This window comes from Narcine bancroftii, chromosome 4, assembly GCF_036971445.1.
Source record: "Narcine bancroftii isolate sNarBan1 chromosome 4, sNarBan1.hap1, whole genome shotgun sequence".
Lineage (NCBI taxonomy): Eukaryota > Metazoa > Chordata > Chondrichthyes > Torpediniformes > Narcinidae > Narcine > Narcine bancroftii.
In genome coordinates, this window is record NC_091472.1 from 235,693,576 (window position 1) to 235,714,162 (window position 20,587).

Genomic DNA, 20,587 nt, shown 5'->3' on the forward strand with positions numbered 1-20,587 from the left:
GCAGTGAGAAGAAGGCATGACATGGTGGTGAGGGTCCTTGATGATAGAAGCTGCTTTCTTGAGACACCGCCTCTTGTAGATGTCCTTAATGGAATGAAGACAAATGCCCATGATGGTACTGGCCGAGTCACAACTCTCTGTAGCCTTTTCCTGTTTTGAGCGTTGGCACCTCCACAGCAGACAATGATGCAACCAGTCAGAATGCTCTCCACGGTACACCTGTAAAAATTTGATGACATACCAAATCTCCTCAGACTCTTTACCGAAATATAGCCACTGATGAGCCTTCTTCATGATTACATTGACATGAAGATCCCAGGATAAATCTTTGGAGATGTTTTATTATATATATTGTACCTTGACTTTTGGAGATGTATCATCATAATCTTCCTCTCCATATCAAATAATTATCAAGTCCACTTCAAGTCCGACATGAGAATATTCTTGACCAAATGCAGCTTACAATTATCTCTTAACATTGCAGAGTTATTCTGGGGAGTTGACATGTATGATTGGTTGAGATGACATTGTCTGAAGTTCTTATTACTTTATTACTGAAACAGTACAATTAAGGAAAACAGGTTGAGAATTAAACCGATCATATAATTAGCTCTGGCAGGAAGCAACGGAACAATTTGAATATAAACTAATATCGGGAAGGATAGCTGCAAAAAAGCTAATACAGAACTGAACTAATTTGTCGTAATTAATTTCTATCATTAAGATCCTTCTAATTAGTCACTTTCTATGAACCCTGTGCCTTGTAGGAACGTGAGTCTAGTCATTGTTGGTCAAAAAAATGTATGTAAACTTTGATGATTTAGTGAGTTTTCTTGTGAAAATACAAGGAAAGAATTAAGAAATGCACTTTGAAGAGTAACTGTCCTCATTATAAGCTCCAATAAGATAGGAATACGGAAAGATTAATGGATAATCATCTCCTGTAATCTTCTGGGACTTGTGTGAGGTCTCTCCATTAAATACTTCCCTGTCAATCAGTCAATTTCTGTTCATGCATATCTTTTCTCATTTAACAAAAGTATTTATTGAGGAAACGTTAGTGAGGAGGTTGGGGGGTGGGGGGGGTCCAGTTAAACTGGAGGGATTCCTTAGTAACAGTGAATAACTGAAGGATGTCTTATAAAGGTGCCCATCCCATAGGGAGTGGGAGTCAGCAAAGTACAAGATTGGTGATGTTCTTGGTTGCCCAGTTTCTCCCAATTATTCCATCCCGTCTTGAGATCAGAACGTCAGGATAGCAGCAGGCATTTAGGCACAGCCAGCCAACAGCATTAGGAGGGCCTCAAGATGACAAAGAGAGACATAAACTAATTTACAAAAAGGGTAGGGAGGGGGGAGCTATGTTTTAACCAACATCCGGTCGGGACCACCTTAGGCCATCAGATGTTCAAGTCACATGACTGCTGTAGGTCATCTGATGGCTTCACCATGAAAGGTAGAGCTAAGCTTTAACGGTGAACATTTTGCAGATTGAAGGTTTATTTTCTTGGGCAAGTGAGCCAGTTCTTGTGTGACACTGTACTGGTGATGATGAAGTTGTGGTGGACAGGGTGCTCGCTCAGGGAGAGGCAGAGGAGGGGAGCTGGCACCGGGGCAGGTTTGCACAATGGGTCCTGTGTCCTCTTTCCCCCCCCATTGCTGTCCCCTGTCCCCACAGTGCAGCTCCAGCCTCTGACACCAGCTCACATCCACCCCCCCAGGTCCCTCTCTCCAACTTGCTGCTATAATCAGTACCTACCCTCCCATTACCAAAGTGCAGTTCCACACCACTTCACCACAGAACCCCTTGACCCACCATTCAGCCCACTGCCATGGCCAACGTTCTGAGAAGCTTTTGGTCCCAGCACAAGGCTTGTTCACGCCTGGAGGGTGCTAGGTTTATAGAATGAGCTGCCAGAGAAAGTGATTGGGGTAGATACTAATGTAACATTGAAAAGGCAGGTTCATGGGTAGGAAATGTTAGAGGGATATGGGCAGAATGCAGGACAATGGGACCAGCTTGGGTAGATGGCTTGTCACCATGGGCATGTGGGCAGAAGGGCCTGTTTTCATGTTATACTCTGTGACTGTGACTATGACCAGGACTGCATCCTTGCTGATTGGGGCTATCTTGACCACACAGGAAAGCATCCTCGCCCTTTTTCATCCTAGAATCTCAGTACAGGTAACGGAACCTACACTAACTCAGCATTTGCTGCGATAGCTTCTTTGTGTTTTAATTGTACTTCCAGTCCAATTCATCCTGTCGCCCTTTGAAATCTGACTAGTCTCCAACATTCTGCTCTGTGCACAGCTGACCATTCAACCTAGCTCAGCCTTCAGAATCCTGCTCCCCACTCACTGCTGTGGGGAATTCTGCTCTTCTTCCTGCTGCTGAATCAATGATGCGGGGGGAGGAAGGGATTTGATTGGAACAAGGACCTGGACATTTGCAGCTTGGGACACTCCCAACCAAATTAGAGTTGGAGTTAACTCCATGCCCGAATTATTACCCATTGGGTATGACTCATACTTTTCCTCAACCTATAACCTTCAGGGCAGCCAGAGTTCAAAGACAGAATACATAAGCAAAGCTCCCTCAATAGGTGTGTGGTGCTGTGCCAGTCATCAACTTTATTTAGGGTGGGCGGTGAGCTTGTTACAAAATATATAAAATCACCAAGAATAACTCTTCCTTCTAAATATCAATACAGGATATTTTCCAAGCACCTGGGGTGTTTCAAAACATCTACTCTGAAAGGCAACATCTCTGACACTTGCACAAACACACTTGTCACTCTCAATCATTACACTGAGCACTCTAGAGGGGAGGGGGAGAGGTGTGGGTGGCTTGAATTCATACTGACTGGTCCCTTTGATGCGCAACTGGCAAGATTCCCGCTTTCCCTACTTTAGGAATCAGGTATCTCCAGTTCAGGACTGATTTAGTATCACAGTGTAGTCACCCAAGTATCCTGAGCAAGTCTACCTGTGATGGTGCCAGAAGATCCTGAGAAGAAGAATGAATATCGAGTTGAAAACAAGAAATGTTGTCATTTAACCCTTCACAGCAACAATTTGGTTTTGACTGTTGGGTTTTAACATCGTGGGGTTTCTCAGACTCAGTAATTGCCTTCTACGGACAGTTCTCTGGTGTATGCATACTTTGGCTACAAGTCCCTACCTCGATAATTAATATCCTGGAAGCTCCCATTCTGCAAAGGCTACAGGTAAATACACTGTGAATAATCCATCCTGGGACCAACTGGACTTTGGGAGGCAGGAATCACAGAACTAAAGTGGTACAGCGTGTTGGTACTTTATAAATGAGAACTGTACATTTGTTGCCTGGCTATACACATTTATAAGCAACCATTTGTACACAAGCTCACTATTTATCAGCCAACTAAATGAACAGCCAGGCTATAACTGAATAGCCGGAAAAAAAACTCACATTCTTGTAATGACAGCCACGGTTAAGGGAATTGGCTATTTCCTGAAATTTTTAATTTATCAGATGCCATTTTAAAACACTTGAATGGCTCTGTTTCAGTAGCTCCCCACTGTTGTCCCAGATGGGACTGGGCATAAATGGCTCTGGCGCTCACCAGCCAAGGGCGGACTTCCATTCATACCATCCCGGCAGTGAAGCACTTTGGGATCCGACTTCACCTTGGACAAACAGCATCACCCAAAAGTTAAAACCTTCCTCCACTGATGTGACGCCAATTCACACCAGCTTATTTTTTCAAGCCTCTCATTTTTTTTTCCAATACTTCTCATCTATGCATTTGATTTTTTTTTCAATTCTCTTTGTCCCGTTGTCTCCTCTGGCCTCCGCTGCAAACAGATTGCGGAAGGGAATAATGGTGTATGACAGAAAAGAGCTTAATCTTCGGGCTTTATTTTCTTCCTGCCTTCCTCGAACCAACCCCCCCCCCCACTCCCGCTACTTTCCCAATCCTCGATGCTTCAGTAATTTGATCTTTAGCTCATTAGCTGACAGGGATATAAACCTCGATACTCCAGAGGGTTAGGAAGCAGTTAGGCAATCTGCAGCTGATGACTGGGACCCAGGACAAGGCATCCTCTGGGAAAATTAAAGCCTCTATTCTGAAGAATTAGATGCAGGTCTCTGAGTTGGCCCTCAGCAGCACAAAGATGACAACTATTTACACGACAGATCATAGAGTCAAGGTGACTGCAACACTGAAATGTGGTCCCTTTAAAGGATGGCGCTCGAACCAATGAAACAGACCTCGTGCTATTTGTGAAGGATGTTACAGCATCATTGATCAGAAAGCTATTGATTTGCTATTGCTTTGCGCCCAGCTTTATAATGAACTGAGAGCCTGTGTAAAGGTTAGAATGAAATACAGTACAGAGCTAATTTAGGATTATTATGGCAATAATATCATTGTTGAGAAGCAGTGTAGCGTTTATATGGCCTGGAGCACTAATTCATTCAGGCATTTAAAAAATAGAAGACCCTATTAAATGCTACAACACCTGAATGAAATTACTGCGTGTTTTCCATGTTTAATTTATGTATGGGAAATGTTCTGTGTAATCCTTAAACAGAAGATCTTGAGAAAAGAAACATTTTGCTGTTAACTCTTCAAAATGTACGGTTATATCGCACAATTGTGGATTGTTAGGGCAGTGGTATTGGAGGGAGTCTGATAGTGGGGGAGTCTTATCAATGGTCCTGACGAAGGGCCCAGGCCAGAAATGTTGGTTGCCCTTTCTTTCCTGTGGATGCTGCAAGACCTGCTGAGTTTCTCCATCATGTTTATGTATTGCACTCGGCAGACTTTCTTGTTTTACTCTTATCAATGGCCCTCTTACTTTTTTACCGTGTTGTTCCAGAGAAATCATTCAATTTGTGACTGTGCAGTGTCATGGACCAAACAGAACCATGCACACTTTTTTTCCCCAGGATAAAAGTGTCACACACTAAAGGACCTGTGTTAAAGGTGAGGGGGAGGGAGATGTGCAGGACAATTTGTTTTACACAGAGATGGGTGAGTGTCTGGAATAGGCTGCCAGGAGTAATGATGGAAACAGATATGATAGTATCGTTTTAACGGCTTTTGGACAGACACATGAATGTGAAGGAAATGGAGGGATATGGATCATGTACAAGCAGTAAAGTTTGAGTTTAATTTGGGCATCGTGGGCCGAAGGGCCGATTCCTGTGTTCTGGGAGAACAAGCTGCTTTGGAATTGAGATTGAAAGCACCAGATTAATGTTAGGAGTAACCTCGTCCAAAGTTAGCACCGCTTCCTCCTACCACCAGAATCAGCCAATCCCTCTACCCCAGTGATGTCACCGTCACTGTACATTGATCCTAGAGATGTCACCGTCACTATACGTTGAAACAAAGAATACCCTGTAAACAATGCAAATCTACAGTGTACCCCAACCAGAGCATTACCTTTTACCAATTAAAGTCTTTTCCCTCTCAAAGAGTTCATAATTTACCAGCAGATTTAGGAAATGGTAAATAGGTTATGGCTTAAAATATCTCTCTGACGATGACAATTTGAGATTTGAACTTTATTGTGCATTTATTTGACAGTGTCGCTGGCAAAGGCAGCAACGTGTTATGGGGGGGAATCTTTTTTACTGGGGTTTCCTGTTACTGAGGAAACCATGAAGCAATGTTCAGGCTGTTGAAAGGGCCAGGTTGGGGGGTCCACGATATTTTCTCTGCCTTTTAAAGGACTTTGGCAGTGTTGTGCTACTCCTTTAAAGAGAGGGGCCTGTCGCCGGGTTTGAATGCAGACGAAGAGGCAGGAGGGCACTGCTCTGATTCACCAGGACCACTTGGCTCATTGTACAAGAAGAATTGGCACAATGTCGGGTCAAAGTTCAGGCATTTTATAGACACAGCCATGACCTGTTAATAGATTGTGTGGGTTGCTCTGCAGCCTGTATGATATAATAATACTTTTGTACCAGAGCAGTGTTGTCCTGAGTCCTTCATTCACACAAATATATTTGCCTTTTTGATTCAACTTTTATTTTCTAGCCCAGTCCCCAAATATGATTCTCCCTTCCACAAAGGCTGCTCTCAACCTATTCCCATACCTTCAAATTACCCACAGTGGCTTCCCTGTCATTTTTTCACTTCTGACAGGGATCACGCAGTCACTACATACAGAAGCTGCAGGCTAAGGCCTAGCCATTCATCCTGGGCTATCTCTCCCTCCTACCACTCACACCCTCCTATTATCACACCCCCTTCCCCCCCCGCAGCCCTCAACACCCTCTGTCTATAAGTCGAATGCAATGTTTACCACATGTAGGAAATCTTAATTGTAAATGGAAATGTGTGACTTGGACTCCTTTTGAATCAAAAAGCATTGGTGTACAATAGTGGCACAGGAGCACAGCAGGTAGAACCACTGCCTCGCTGTGCCAGAGACCTGAGTTCAATCTTTACCTGGTACTGACTGAGTGGAGTTTGCATGTTCTCCTGCGACAGCAAGGGTTTTCGCCAGGTGCTCCGTTACCCTCCCACTTCACAAAGGAAATTGCTCCCAGTGTGCTGTAATCAGAAGTAAACAAGAAAGGCTGCAAACACAATAGTTGAAGTAAAAGCACAATACTGGAGAAACTCAGAACAAATATTAAATTACATAACCGATGTTTCAGGCTTGAGCCCTTCATCGAGGTATTTTTAAAATGTCAGCAGGCATCCGAATAAAAGAGTAAGGGGGAGGCATGGTCGCAAAGGCAGGGGGTAATAGGTGGAGAAGGGAAGGAGGGCACAGCAGCAAGCAAGAGGAGGAGGGATGGCTGGGTGAAAAGAGAGGGAACGATGTGGAGAGCTGACGGGGGAAGGGAAAGGAAGGAAGGGAGGGGGAAAAGGACACCAGGTTAGCAGAAACCAGAAAAGTTGATGTTAATGCCATCCGGTCACAGAGTGCCCAGACAGAAAATCAAATGATGCTCCTCCAATTTATGCGTGGTCTTGGTGGGATAGTACATAAGGCCATGGATAAACTGCAAGTATGGGAGTGTGACACAAAACTGAAATGGCTGGTCACTGGGAGATCTCTGTCACTGATGTGTACAGAGCAAAGTTGTGTGGTAGTGTCTGGGGAGGGGGTGTTCAAAAAAAAAGATTAACGTAGGATGCATGTAAATGGGATGTTAATCAGCACAGACTCGATAGGCTGAAGGGCCTGCTTTTGTGTTGTCCAATTCTTAAGTTTTCATGACTGCATATATAAATGTCAGACTGGCTATGAGGGACGTTAACGAGGGAAGAGACAAGAACATTATAAATTGACAAGAAGGTGGAAGAAATCACTGCAATAAAAAGAGTGTGTGTGAGAGAGAGAGAGACTTAGTGTGTATGAGAAAGGGAGTGAGAGATTGTGTATGTGTGTGAAGGAGAGAGTGTGTGTGAGAGAGAGAGACTGAGTGTGTTTGAGAGAGGAAGTGAGAGATTGTGTATGTGTGTGAAGGAGAGAGTGTGTGAGAGAGTGAGAAAGATTGAGTGTGTATGAGAGAGGGAGTGAGAGATTGTGTACATATGTGAAGGAGAGAGTGTGTGTGAGAGTGAGAGAGACTGAGTGTGTATGAGAGAGGAAGTGAGAGATTGTGTATGTGTGTGAAGGAGAGAGTGTGTGAGAGAGTGAGAAAGATTGAGTGTGTATGAGAGAGGGAGTGAGAGATTCTGTACATATGTGAAGGAGAGAGTGTGTGTGAGAGTGAGAGAGACTGAGTGTGTTTGAGAGTGGGAGTGAGAGATTGTGTATGTGTGTGAAGGAGAGCGTGTGTGTGAGAGAGAGAGAAACTGTGTATGAGAGAGGGAGTGAGAGATTGTGTATGTGTGTGAAGGAGAGAGTGTGTGTGCGAGTGAGAGAGACTTAGTGTGTATGAGAGAGGGAGTGAGAGATTGTGTATGTGTGTGAAGGAGAGTGTGTGTGTGAGAGAGAGAGAGAGAGACTGAGTGTGTATGAGAGAAGGAGTGAGAGATTATGTATGTGTGTGAAGGAGAGAGAGTGTGTGAGTGAGAGAGACTGAGTGTGTATGAGAGAGGGAGTGAGAGATTGTGTATGTGTGTGAAGGAGAGAGTGTGTGTGCGAGTGAGAGACTGTGTGTATGAGAGGAAGTGAGGGATTGTGTATGTGTGTGAAGGAGAGTGTGTGTGAGAGAGAGAAAAACTGTGTGTGTATGAGAGAGGGAGTAAGAGATTGTGTATGTGTGTGAAGGAAAGAGTGTGTGTGAGAGAGAGAGACTGAGTGTGTATGAGAGAGGGAGTGAGAGATTGTGTATGTGTGTGAAGGAGAGAGTGTGTGTGCAAGTGAGAGAGTGAGTGTGTATGAGAGAGGGAGTGAGAGATTGTGTACGTATGTGAAGGAGAGTGTGTGTGAGAGTGAGAGAGACTGAGTGTTTATGAGAGAGGGAGTGAGAGATTGTGTATGTGTGTGAAGGAGAGAGTGTGTAAGAGTGAGAGAGACTGAATGTATATGAGAGAGGGAGTGAGAGATTGTGTATGTGTGTGAAGGAGAGTGTGTGAGAGTGAGAGAGACTGAGTGTGTATGAGAGAGGGAGTGAGAGATTGTGTATGTGTGTGAAGGAGAGAGTGTGTGTGCGAGAGTAAGTGGGATGTGTGTGTGTGAGGGAGAGAGACAAAACAATTTCAAGTATGCAGCAACTCCCCAGATCCCTTTGTATCCATAGGAATTCAGTGAAGCTCCTTTTCTCATAAAGGTAAAATGCAAATTATCCAATTACATTGAGTTTGCCAGTTCTGTCCAATCAGAATCATAATGTTGAGGCAACAAGTGAAATAGCCAAGGACAGGCTATAAATCATGTTCCCCAAATTCAACGTTGCAAAATAGAAAGTAGATTTTAAGGAGGAATTGTCCAACAAAATTATGTTGATCCATTGAGCTTGATCAAAGTTATTGGTTTTCAGGAGTATTTTATGGAAGGAGAGAGAGGGTTCGATAGTTAAAGACCTCAGAGGTGTAAGTGGGGTTTGGGGTAAGAGAGAGCTGGAAGCTTATCAATGATGTTTGAGTAGCGCTGGGAGAGGTGAATGGGACATGAGGCTGGCAGAGTCAGGTAGTAAATCATGAAAATCTGTCACCTGTCGACATTCTTCCATACCTTGATGAAGGGCTCAAGTCCGAAACGTCAGTTTTGTATTTTTACATTTGTTACATAAAGGACAAAGTTTGACCAGCTGAGTTTCTCCAGCATTTTGTTTTTTTTTTACTGGCAGAATCAAATTGTTCTTAAGGACAATCTCGGGTTAACACAAAGGATATGAATTTGCAAGCCTATTTAGCAGAAAAGTTTGCAGAAGCTGGGGTCCAGTGCAATACAGAAAAATTCTGGAGAAACTCAGCAGGTCACGATGAAGGACCCAGGCCAAAAACATTGGTTATCCAATGTTTCTCATGGATGCAGCATGACCTACTGAGTTTTTCCAGCACTTTTGTGTATCAAACTTGCAAGCCTCCTTCCCAAGTATGAGAGAGGCAATGCTGAGATGGTCTAACAAAGGAAAGTCAAGCCGAAAGTGTTGGGATATCTATCATTCAATAGCCAAGAAGAACTGGGCAAACTCGATGCCCCATACACCACCTTTGTGCACCAAACAGCTATCAGTGAACACAGCATTCCTGAGCAGTGGAGTGAGTGAGTGAGTGAGAAAGAGAGAGAAATAAACTGCCGGTTGTATGTAGTTCCCCCCAGCCCATTCATTGTGTCATCTTGGTCCTGCCAATCACGCAGGTCGTAGTATCACTGAAGGTGAGTGAACTTTTATCAGAGTTGTTTTCTTTCCTTTCTCCTAGACGCTGTGTCAATGTCAGAGGTTACCACTGGCTCTTTTGGGGGGGTTGACAGCAGAGGGAGTGGGGCGGATTTTATTCTTCTTGGTTATTATGGAGATAAGAAAGGGCTAAAATAATAGTCCAGTCTCATGGGTCAAATGCAACAGTTAGTGTGATGAGCCAAGGCAACAATGCTGGTATCCAGCAGACTCAGTAATTAAAACACTGCAAGGTTAGAGTTTGGAAGAAGGCAACTGAAAAAAGTTAACCTCTGGTTGGGGGGCTCTCCGCAAGGAGGCACCATCCACAGCATAGCAATCAAACCAATACACAAAGGGAACAGAACATTTGGAAAAAACATCCAGGATATAACACTCTGGATTCATCCCCAGCCTGGAGAGGGTGTTCTCATGAGAAAAAGAAGGAATTAACCCTTCTGCTTCCAAGTTGCAAGAAATGCTTTCTCAGTCCTACAATCCAAAAAGTCAGTGAAGCTTTTTGTTGTTGCAGGAAGTTGCTCCAGCTCTCAGTTCCACTCTGCCCTCTCTCCCTGCAGCCTTGCAAATGAAAATTTGCATCCCATTTGACGATGTAATTTCACGGTTTTAACTTCCGGTTGATGCATTCGGGATCACAGCCAGTGAATAAGTCAGGCAAATCCTGAATCCCACCAGCTTACATCTTGGGGTGCAAGTCGACAGTGCCGACATGTTAGGGTGCTGATGGCGGTGCATGCTTGGCTTCATTGGTCGGTGCTGAATGTGGAAGTCAAGAAGTCACATTGCAGCTATATGGAGCCTCGGTTGGGCCACATTTGGAGTATTGTCTGCTGTTCTGGTGGTCGCATTAAAGGAAGGATGTGGAGGCTTTGGAGAGGGTGCAGTGATGTTCACCTGGATTAGAGATTATTAGCAATGAGGAGAGATTGGACAAACTTTTATTGTTTTCTTGGGAGCATCAGAGGCTGAGGGTAGACCTGACAGAATGCTTAAAAATTAGAAAAGGCATTGATGGGGTCGAGAGTTGTTTTCCCAGGGTGCAAATGTCAGAGGGCAAGGGTTTCAGCAGAGAGAGGGGGAAAGTTGAAAGGAAAGTTTTGAGTGGTAGGTGCTTGGAATGCTCTGTTGGGGAGGGGGAGGGGGAGGGGGGTTGTAGAAGCCAAAATGATATCAATGCTTAAGAGGCATTTAGTCAATCTTGAACATGGGCACAGATCTTGTGCAGACATTAGTTTAATTGGCTTTGTGGACAAGGTGAGCTGAAAGGCCTGTTTCTGTGCTGTTTGCTCCCAGGTCTATCATTACATTAAAGAATGTGTGTCAGGAACAATAACTGTGTGACACCTGGATTACTCCAGAAGAGTAAATGACACCACTCCCATCCTTCCCAAATCTGTATGTGACTCCACAGCTGTGACAATGAGTTGGCTCCTAGATGGCCTCTCAATTCAGGGTTCACAAAGCTGGTGGGAAGAAATATTGGCCTTGCCAGAATACTCAAGTCCTGCAGAGGCAAGACATTTTTAAAACCTAATTACTGCATGCATAAAATTCTTAGCTCAGATGGCAGTGAACTCCTGTCAGGAACCACTCCTGTCTGTTTAACCATGGGCTCTCACTGCTGCCAAGATTTCCCGCCCCTGTAACAGAGAAGGAATCCCAATCGGTGCCTCCAAGTCAGAATGGTGTGCGATATGGAAAGGAATTTGTATCTGTGGATGATCTAATGTGCCAACTCTCGTCCTTCTTGAGGTAGAGGTCACGGCTTTTGGAAGGCGCAGCAAGTTGCCACAGTGCATCCTGCAGGCGTGGGCCAGCAGCGAGGGGAGAAAATGTTTCGGGCAGTGAGTAGGTGCCTTTTAGGCAGGTGGCTTAATCCCCACATGACGTTAAGCTTGCTAAGTGCTATTGAAAAAGCAGCCCCAAGGCCAGGGGGCACTGTCTGAGTGGAGTTTTCACATTTACACTCTGGGTGCTCCAGTTTCTTCCCACATCTAAATGGTGTGCAAATCGGTGCCTTAATTGTCCACTGTAAATGACAAGCTGTGCATAGATGAGTGAACTTAGTGGAGGCTGATGGGACTGTGGAGAACTTCAATAAAAATGGGATTGATGTAGGATTGTGCAGAATACGTCACGTGAACTCGTGGGCTGAAGGGACTGTTTTGTGCTGTGTGACTCCAGGTCTCACTCCACAATTCAGTCAATAGCCTATTTCTGTGTAATACACATCCAGCTCATAAAAAAAACTACTGGTTGTTAACAGCGGTCAAGGTCAAGGTGCAATCATCCCTACCCTCAGCTGCCCTGTGCTAAATGGTTTGTCGAACCATTCCAAGAGGTTGCGGAGCAGACTGAATGCCTTTTGGGTTTCAGTTTGAAAGGAATTCATCTTACCTTAGTGGAGCATTAGGGCTGTACTGTATAGCATTTGGATACAGCAATTTAATCCACCCAGTGTGTTGAATGCCAGACTATAAGTGTTTGGTAACAGGTCACAATGGGGGTTTGATAAGGCATCAACAATGAATGTTTATTTAGCATGCTCCACATTCTGCTCCTTGGTGCCAGATTGGCTGTATTCATATCAGAGAGCACTTTACATGGCAGTTGTACTGAAGCACAATTTAGAGTAAAGCATTGAAATGACAGGGTAATGAATGTAAAGTAAGGTGTACTGACTTAACTACATTTTTTGCATTTGTACTTTTTGTGAATGAATCATATCTAAAACAATTTTGCCATGTCAAAGACTCAGTTAGAAATCTTTCCATAACTCTTGGAGAGGATACTCAGCATTACTGTTTCTAACCAGCTGGAAGTAACTTGGTGTGGAGATATCAAAGTGATTGCTCTGTTCTCAGTCAATTTTGTTTTATTTTGTGCAGCTGACCTGCTCAGGATGACCAAGTGTGCTGGAGAGACACAACAGGTCATGCAGCATCCAGTGGAAGTGACGAACCTTTCAGGCCCATACCTGATGAAGGGCCAGGCCCGAAATGTGGGTTATCCTTTACTTCCTATGGATGCTGCCTGGACCTGCTGAGTTTCTCCAGCTTGCCTATGTACTGCACTCGGCCCCAGCATCTGCAGACTTTCCTGTTTAACTGGATGTTAAATGCTCATTTGCAGTGTTCGTACAGTGAACGAACTGTTTTGAAACAGGGTCTTTCTCAAGGACTGGTGGTTATTCATTAAGACCAGACCAGGTTGGGGTCTTATGACAGTTTTGGGTTGTATGATCACCCTGAAGGAAATTTATGTGGAGATTTCTCCTTGTGATCTCGTTCTAAGGTCTGCAGTGATGGCCAAAATGTTGTATCTGAGGACAAGGAATGGGATGCTTGCTGGTTAAGAACCAAACAAGAGGCCATCAACTCCTCTAATCAGTTCCCTGCTGATGTTAGAGTGACAAATTATCAACCAACTGCCATGAAGTGGCATTACAGAGATTAACCATTGCATTAAATGCTGGGTGACAACCTGGTTCAACTATTCAATCTGCTGCCTCACCAGGTTTGATCCTGACCTCCGGTGTTGACTGGGTGGAGTTTGCACATTCTCCCCATGACCTTGTGGCATCCCAGCTCCCCCACCCCAAACCCCAGTGCTCTGGTATCCTCCTACATCCCAAGACAAGAAGGTCAGTTGGTTAACTGGCCACAATAAATTGCCCCTTGTGTGCTCTGGAGTAGTAGATTGTGAGGGTAGTTGCTGAGAACATGGAGAAAATGGATTACATGGGAAATAAATATGGGATAAGATTACTCTGTGAACTAGTGTGGTCTTAATGGGCCAAATAGCCTCCTACATCACAAGGAAATTAGGAAAAGCAGAAAGCAATCTTTATGCAGCAAGATCCTTCAAGAAACAAAATGATAAATTACCATATCATTCCTCGCAGTTACATGTTTGAGGGATGAATAAAAACCAGAACACAGGAAGAACCCAGGTCTTCAAAATAGGGCGAAGGGTATTTTAGCTTCAAGTTTCTGTTTTAAATTTTATAAAAATATAAAAGAGAAACAGCCCCAACCTGGAATTGGGAAAGGCTTACCTTCCAGAAAGTGTTGTTAGAACATGGAACATTATAGCACAGTACAGGTTTTTCAGCCCATGAGGTGGTGCTGACCTATATAAACCTACTTCACAACAATCTAATTTTTTTTCCTACTTCACACATATAACCTTCCATTTTTCTTACATCCATGTGCCTATATCAGAGACTTCTGAATGTCTGTGTTGTACCAGCCTCCACCACCATCCCTGACAATGCATTCAAGGCCAAAGTTCCTTTTATTGTCACGTTACACATGATAAATCTCAACATTTGTCTGCTGTAAGGCAAACAAAATGTTTCCATGAGCATTGCCCAGTGCCCTTAACAATAGGAAAAAGAGAAGCAAAAGAGAGTCCCTTCCGAGACACTGAGTATTTTATGGATTCGCCTCCTGTGCGCCCACAGTCTCTGCAGCCGCACAGACACCTATTCCAACCAGTGGCAACCCAAGCTCTAAATCCAAACCTGATACAGTCAGGAAACTTTCAGCAATTGAGGCCCTTGAGGAACTCTTCTTGCCCTCAGCACCCTCTCGAATCCTGGTTCCGTACCTTGTTCCCATGAGTCAGTCTCCAGCAGCCTACAGCCTGTGCGGGTCCTTTGTCCGTAAGTTGCCAAGTACCTGTGGCCTATATAGATCATTCATCTGCTGAGCCCCTCACTGGTCCACTGGTGTGGTCATCGACCTGTAGCATCATCTCCTATGTTTCTCCTTCTCCACAGTGGGTGGGGTGGGGTGGTTTCACCCTGTTTCTGGTGCCCTGTGCCAGTCACCTGCTACCCGAGAGTCTCCAACCCATCATGGTACAGTATCTTGGGCACAGACACCACGGGTGTAGGATTTTTTAAAATACACTGTCGGCTAATATAACAGGCCATTTTCAGCCTGTATGGAGCTGCTCTCCCAAGTCCACAGCTGCAGTAACGTCGCCATTACAGCAGCTATGGCAGTGCCACCACTTTTTTTAAGATCCAGGCGCCCACCGCTCTCCGAGTAAAAAACTTACCTCTGCCATCTCCACTGAACTTTCCTCCACTTACCTTACACTAATTTGGCCAGAGTTTTGGAGATCACTAGTAAAAACTGAAACTTGACAGAGAGGTTGCCCACAAAACACATATCTAGAGAATGAAGACAGCAAGTGTTCAATCTTCTTGATGCAGTGGGGATCAAGAATAGCCAGTCATTCCCGTGAAATGTAGCTTAAACAGGGATGCTTCTGAGCAACCTTCCACCTTCACTCAAATGTTGATTCAATCTTTGCACTGTTCAGGTGAGAAAGGCCAAGGGGCGATCTAACTCAGGTTAGGATCACTAACTGTGGGCAAGAGATAAGGAATTTCCTCTGGTGGGAGCAGGCAGGCACTTTAAAGCTGACAGCAGGAAGGCTGCCTTCCTGCAATCGGTTCCCCAAAAGGGCATGCTATGTCTGGGAAGAGATCATTGGACAAACCTGAGCCTGATTGTATCTATGCTTAACAGTACTTGGGAAATGGGGCCAGGGAGAATAATGGAGGCTGTGAGGTTACATTCTGCCCATGTCTTCTCCACCCAAACCTCCAGCAAGACTCTCATCTGTGACAGTTGGGAAAATTGGAATAGCAACGGAAAAGAGAGCCCAGAACCCAGTTGAGACTTTCACAAATCGGTTACACAGAGGTGACATGTCTATTTGTCTTTAAAAGTACTGGAGAAACTCTGCAGGTCCTGCAGCATCCAGGGCAAGCAAAGATGTAGATCTAATGTTTCAGGCCTGAGCCTTTTGTCAAGGTTTCAGGCCCAAAACATTGGTTCTATATCTTTGTCTTCTATGGATGCTGCATGACCTGCTGATTTCTCCAGCACTACAATCACAGAGTCTGCAGACTTTCCTGTTTCACTGTATGTCTCTTTACGTGCTGTCCCCAGCTTGTTTGAATGAAAGGCTGTAACCAACAGATCTACCATTTGAGAGAATTTCCTGAGAGCCTTGTGAATGTGGACATCTTTAAAGAAAAAAATAACTGCATGATGAAAAAACAAAAAGATGAGGTGTTGATGGGTGAGGAAATGGAGCTGGAGAGGGTGGATGGAGAATAGATGGAGCGAGTGGCCTGTGTTGCTATAATGATCTAAACATCAGAATCCAGCTCCACTTTCCCACTTTGCAGAATTGCTGATGTGAAAGTAGTCCTCATTCCACTGCTGGGAAAACGAGAATGGCCCACTGTGTTCCGGATGGTGGCTCGGACCAGGATAGTGTGACGCCAAAGAGACATAAAGTTTGAGAGCTGTCAGCAATCCAGGTGAACATAAGGTCACCAGGGTGTCAGTCCAACCCACTAGGAAATGGAGCACAGCTAATCCAGTTCATCTATTTACATTTGCATTTTAATTCGGATTAGAGTGGACACAAGACTGGATTACAGATAAGAGTGTAAACACAGCCTCAGATCCTCCAAGTACAAATCCCCTTTAGCCTTTCTGCTCAAGAGGACAAACGGAATGCAACTGTACAGGTCACCGCAAAGTCAGTTTCCACCCCTGCCAAGCCCAAAGCAAATCTTCCCAGATCCTCAGGGGTGGAGGGGAGGGGGGCTCAAACATCCTCTTTAATTTTCTTTCACTCATTTCATCCCTCCCAGGCGCAAAGAGTACAAACACATCACCTAATTGCCAGTCATTGGACACCAGGATGTCTCTGTGAGAAGCACCTTGTGTTGACTTTTGATTGTGCCCTGGCCCTGCTCTCTGGGTGCGGTCGAATTTCTTCCCTGCATCAGCCTGTCCCATCTCTAGGTTTGCTTCTCTTTCCTCCTGCAGCCTACTTATTTTCCTCATTCTGACACACATCGAATTTCCATTGATAATTTCCTATAAAAGCTCAACTAGTTCTGTTTCAGCCATTGTTTTCCAATTTGTTGCATCCTCATGTCAGCTCTAGATTTAGACTTCATCATTATTATTATTCTTTCCACGTGCAGAGAGGTACAGTGAAGTTTTCTTTTGCGTGCTCTTCAAAAACTGGTCGAGTCGCCACCCTCCACCACCATAGAGGAGTAAATCAGACTCTTCAACTTGTTCTTCCACCTTCAAAAACATATTTACTTTTAACTCAGATGCCCTATTTCTGCACTGCTAAAATGGTGCCAGTCTAGCTGGTTTTCTTTCTTTGTTTTTTTCTCCCATGCCTCTGTCTGACCATTCACCAGAGCCCTCCTGAATGTTGACCGCTCTCCTTGGTGCGCCCTGTTATTGTCTGTACACAACCGCTGGGACCCGCGTGGCATGCAGGCTGATGGCAGGAGGTAATGAAGGGAAAATGAAATCACTTATTCTCACAGACACGACCTACATTGATAAAAGGTGGAGTTAAATGAGAAAGTCTGCAGCCGCCATGATTGTAGTTTGACACACAAAAGTGCTAAAGTATCTCAGCAGGTCACACAACATTCTTTATGGTGAAGATGTCCAACCAACATTTCAGTCAAGGTATGAGCAAAAAGCAGGGATGCCTCCTGAATACAAAAAAGCCACATGGAATAGAATCACGTGTCCTTCACTGAAATAAATGATTGAGGCTGTTGGTTATAAAACGTGAAATAACATTAGTTGAACTTGAAACATTACCTCTGTCCAAAACCAAGCATCTTTAGGTGTTTCTTTTAATTAATTTATTCCTGGGATGTTTATAGTCCTCTTTAACTGCCCTTGAGAAGGTAGTAGTATGCTTATCTTTCAACGGCTACCATCCTCCTTGTGAAGATACTTCCACTGGTTGTAAGATGCTCTAAACTTTTGATGGAGTGGGAAAATATTCCAAGTCATTTGTCACAATAGTGAGGCATGATCTTGTCCTGTTGAGTTGCAGAAGTTTCGTATTTGAGGAGGTACGAGTTGCCACGTTTATGAGAATTGTGTACAGTAAACCTCCAATAATCTTGTATCAGTAAGATTGAAAGAGTGAAGAGTAGATTTACAAGGATATTGCTGGGACTTGAGGAACTGAGTTACAGGGAAAAGTTGAACAGGTTAGGACTTTATTCCCTGCATCGTCAGAGAATATGGGGAGATTTGATAGAGGTGTATAAAATTATGAGGGATCTTGACAGAGAAAGTGCAAGCAGGCTTTTTCCCCTGAGGTTGGATGATACAAGAACTTGAGGACATGGGTTAAGGGTGAAAGGTGAAATGTTTAAAGGGATTATTAAGGGAAACTTCTTCGCCCAGAGAGTGGTGAGAATGTGGAACAAGCTGAAATGGTGAATGAGAGCTCAATTTTGACATTTAAGAAAAGTTTGGATACATGTGTGGATGGGAGGGGTATAGAGAGTTTTGGTCTGGGTGCAGATCAATGGAACTTGGCAGAATAATAGTTTGGCACAGCCTAGATGGGCTAAAGGGCCTGTATCTCTGTGTATTATTCCATGATTCTCGTCCAGCACCCTTGGGACTTTGCTGGTGGACTATACAATTTCAGGACCATTGGATGTTATTCCTATTAAAACCCCAGACTCACCATTTTTCACACGTCATTCAGTGGTATAAATTTCCCAGTGAATCTCATGAGTTGACAATGGGGAGATATACAAGTGCCAAACACCTGTGTTCTGTTTGTGGGTCAAAGCTTGAACTTTCTGTAGCCAACCATTTCAATCCCCCAAACCATTCCCACACCTCCTTTGTCAGGGTGAGGCCAAATGTATGGTTAAGGAGCCATGTACCATATCCCTTCGGACAGCCTTAAATCTAATAACAAGAACATCTGATTTCAGATAACCCCAGCTCTATCTGGTTCCACTGTTTCCATCTTTCCCTGCCCTTGTTCTTATTTTACTCTCTAAACCCCCCCCCCTCCACCCTGCCCCACCTCCTCGTGGTCTTTCCATCAACCTACCACTTGCACCTTTTGTTCACCCTTTGGCCCCTCCTTATCTCATTTCCCCCCGCCCTATATATGGAACAACACCCCATTTTTACATTAAAGTGCCCAACCTGAAATCTTGACTGCCCATTTCTACCTACGAATGCTGACTGACTCGCTGAGGTCCACCAGCAGTTCATTGTTTGCTTTCTTTTAAACTCACCAGTGTTTCTGACTTTTGGTAGTACGGATCCCAATCTTAGCTTCACCCAACCTTTTGTAGACTACTCCTGGCTACCCCTTGTGCTCTGGACCCCCAGCGCACCTTCCTGACAAACAATGTTTTGGACCATTAAGATTTCTGAATAATCGGACACCGGGTTATTGGAATTGAGTGTAAATAACCAGGCAGAACTTTTCACAAGGATGTGGTTTTTTTCCCCCTCTCTCTCTGTGTCTCGCAGGGAGGAGAAGGAGCGCTGGATCCGTGCCAAATATGAACAGAAGCTCTTTCTGGCCCCGCTCCCATGTTCCAGTGTGCCCCTGGGACAGCAGCTGCTGCGGGCTGTGGCCGAGGAGAACCTGCGGGCAGTCATCCTGCTGCTGGCCCATGGTTCCAAGGATGAGGTCAACGCAACATACGGCGAGGGAGATGGCCGCACATCCTTGCACCTTGCCTGCAGGAAGGGAAACGTGGTCCTGACTCAGCTCCTGATCTGGGTAAGTCCGTGCAATGACAGCAGGTAGGGTTGGATCAACAGCAAGCCCAGGAACTCCCAATTACATTGGGCCTCAGATCTGGAACCTCTCTCAGCATGTGCTGCTTGACCTGCTGAGAGTTTCCAGTATTCTTCTGTTTTCTGTAACTTCACGGTTTTCCCTTCTCGGTGGCATAAACGCAGCAGGCTATTGGTACACAGTTGGATCCCATTAAGCAGTGACCGGGGAATTAGTTTTGGTGCTGTCATTAGAGTAGGGTATTTGGGAGAACTCCAACCCTCCCCCTTCTTTTTGCCCCTATTACCTCAGAATAGTACCCTGGAGTCCCCTAAACCAAACTCACAATAAACATGAAGCTTAAGTTGAGAAGGTATTGCATCACTGCCTCTGTACACCTAAAAAATGTCATCTTATGTTTTTGGTTTCAGTCTCAGTGTGGTACTTGAACCTTCAATCTTCTGACCCACAGTGAGCATTACTGACACAGTTCGTGCCTTCAGTCAGTGCTCTCTTCCTCTATTGGCTCACTGGCCATTTTTAGAATTCTCTTTTACTTCGGATTTCCAGCCATTACAGTATTTACACCTTTTTTTGTCACGCCGATGGCAAACATACAGCTCAATATTTCCACTATTTTTCCTTGTCCCCATACATTCCCACTATCCATATTCCACCACTAACCTACACATTGGAGACAAGTTACAGTCGTTTGGTAGCACGCACGCGCGCGCGCGCACACACACACACACACACACACACACACACACACTTCTCTTTCATTCACATAATTATTTGAATATAGGACAATTTTTTAACTTCTAGTTGGATGGTAATTGTATTTCATTGGCTTTGTATTTTACTTGATAATAGTTTAATCTAATCTAATTCATTTCTTAGTGGTTCAAACTCCTCCACACACAGTTAACAGGTCTTCACCATTCTCTCTAAGGCACAGTCCTCTCTTCTGCCAGTCAGTCTCCAAATGATCACAGGCATTCCCTCTTCCCTCCAGCCCAACTACATCCCTGCAACTTAAGCTATTCCAGATTTATATTTCTGATGAAAAGCCAAAAATGAGAAGTATTAACTCTATTTCTCCATCCACAGATGCTGAGGGTTTCCAGCATTTTGCTTTCATTTTAGATTTCCAGCATCAAG

At 44.4% G+C, this 20,587-nt stretch overlaps 1 protein-coding gene across 4 annotated transcripts in view; it reads left to right on the plus strand.

The window, feature by feature from the left end:
* Positions 1 to 20,587, plus strand: part of agap1 (ArfGAP with GTPase domain, ankyrin repeat and PH domain 1) — a 786,550-nt gene that overhangs the window by 755,579 nt on the left and 10,384 nt on the right. For all 4 annotated transcript variants that reach the window (XM_069934384.1, XM_069934385.1, XM_069934382.1 and 1 more), the window contains one exon: positions 19,174 to 19,429. In XM_069934384.1, coding sequence (XP_069790485.1) covers positions 19,174 to 19,429 — 256 coding nt within the window. The remainder of the gene's footprint in view (positions 1 to 19,173; positions 19,430 to 20,587) is intronic.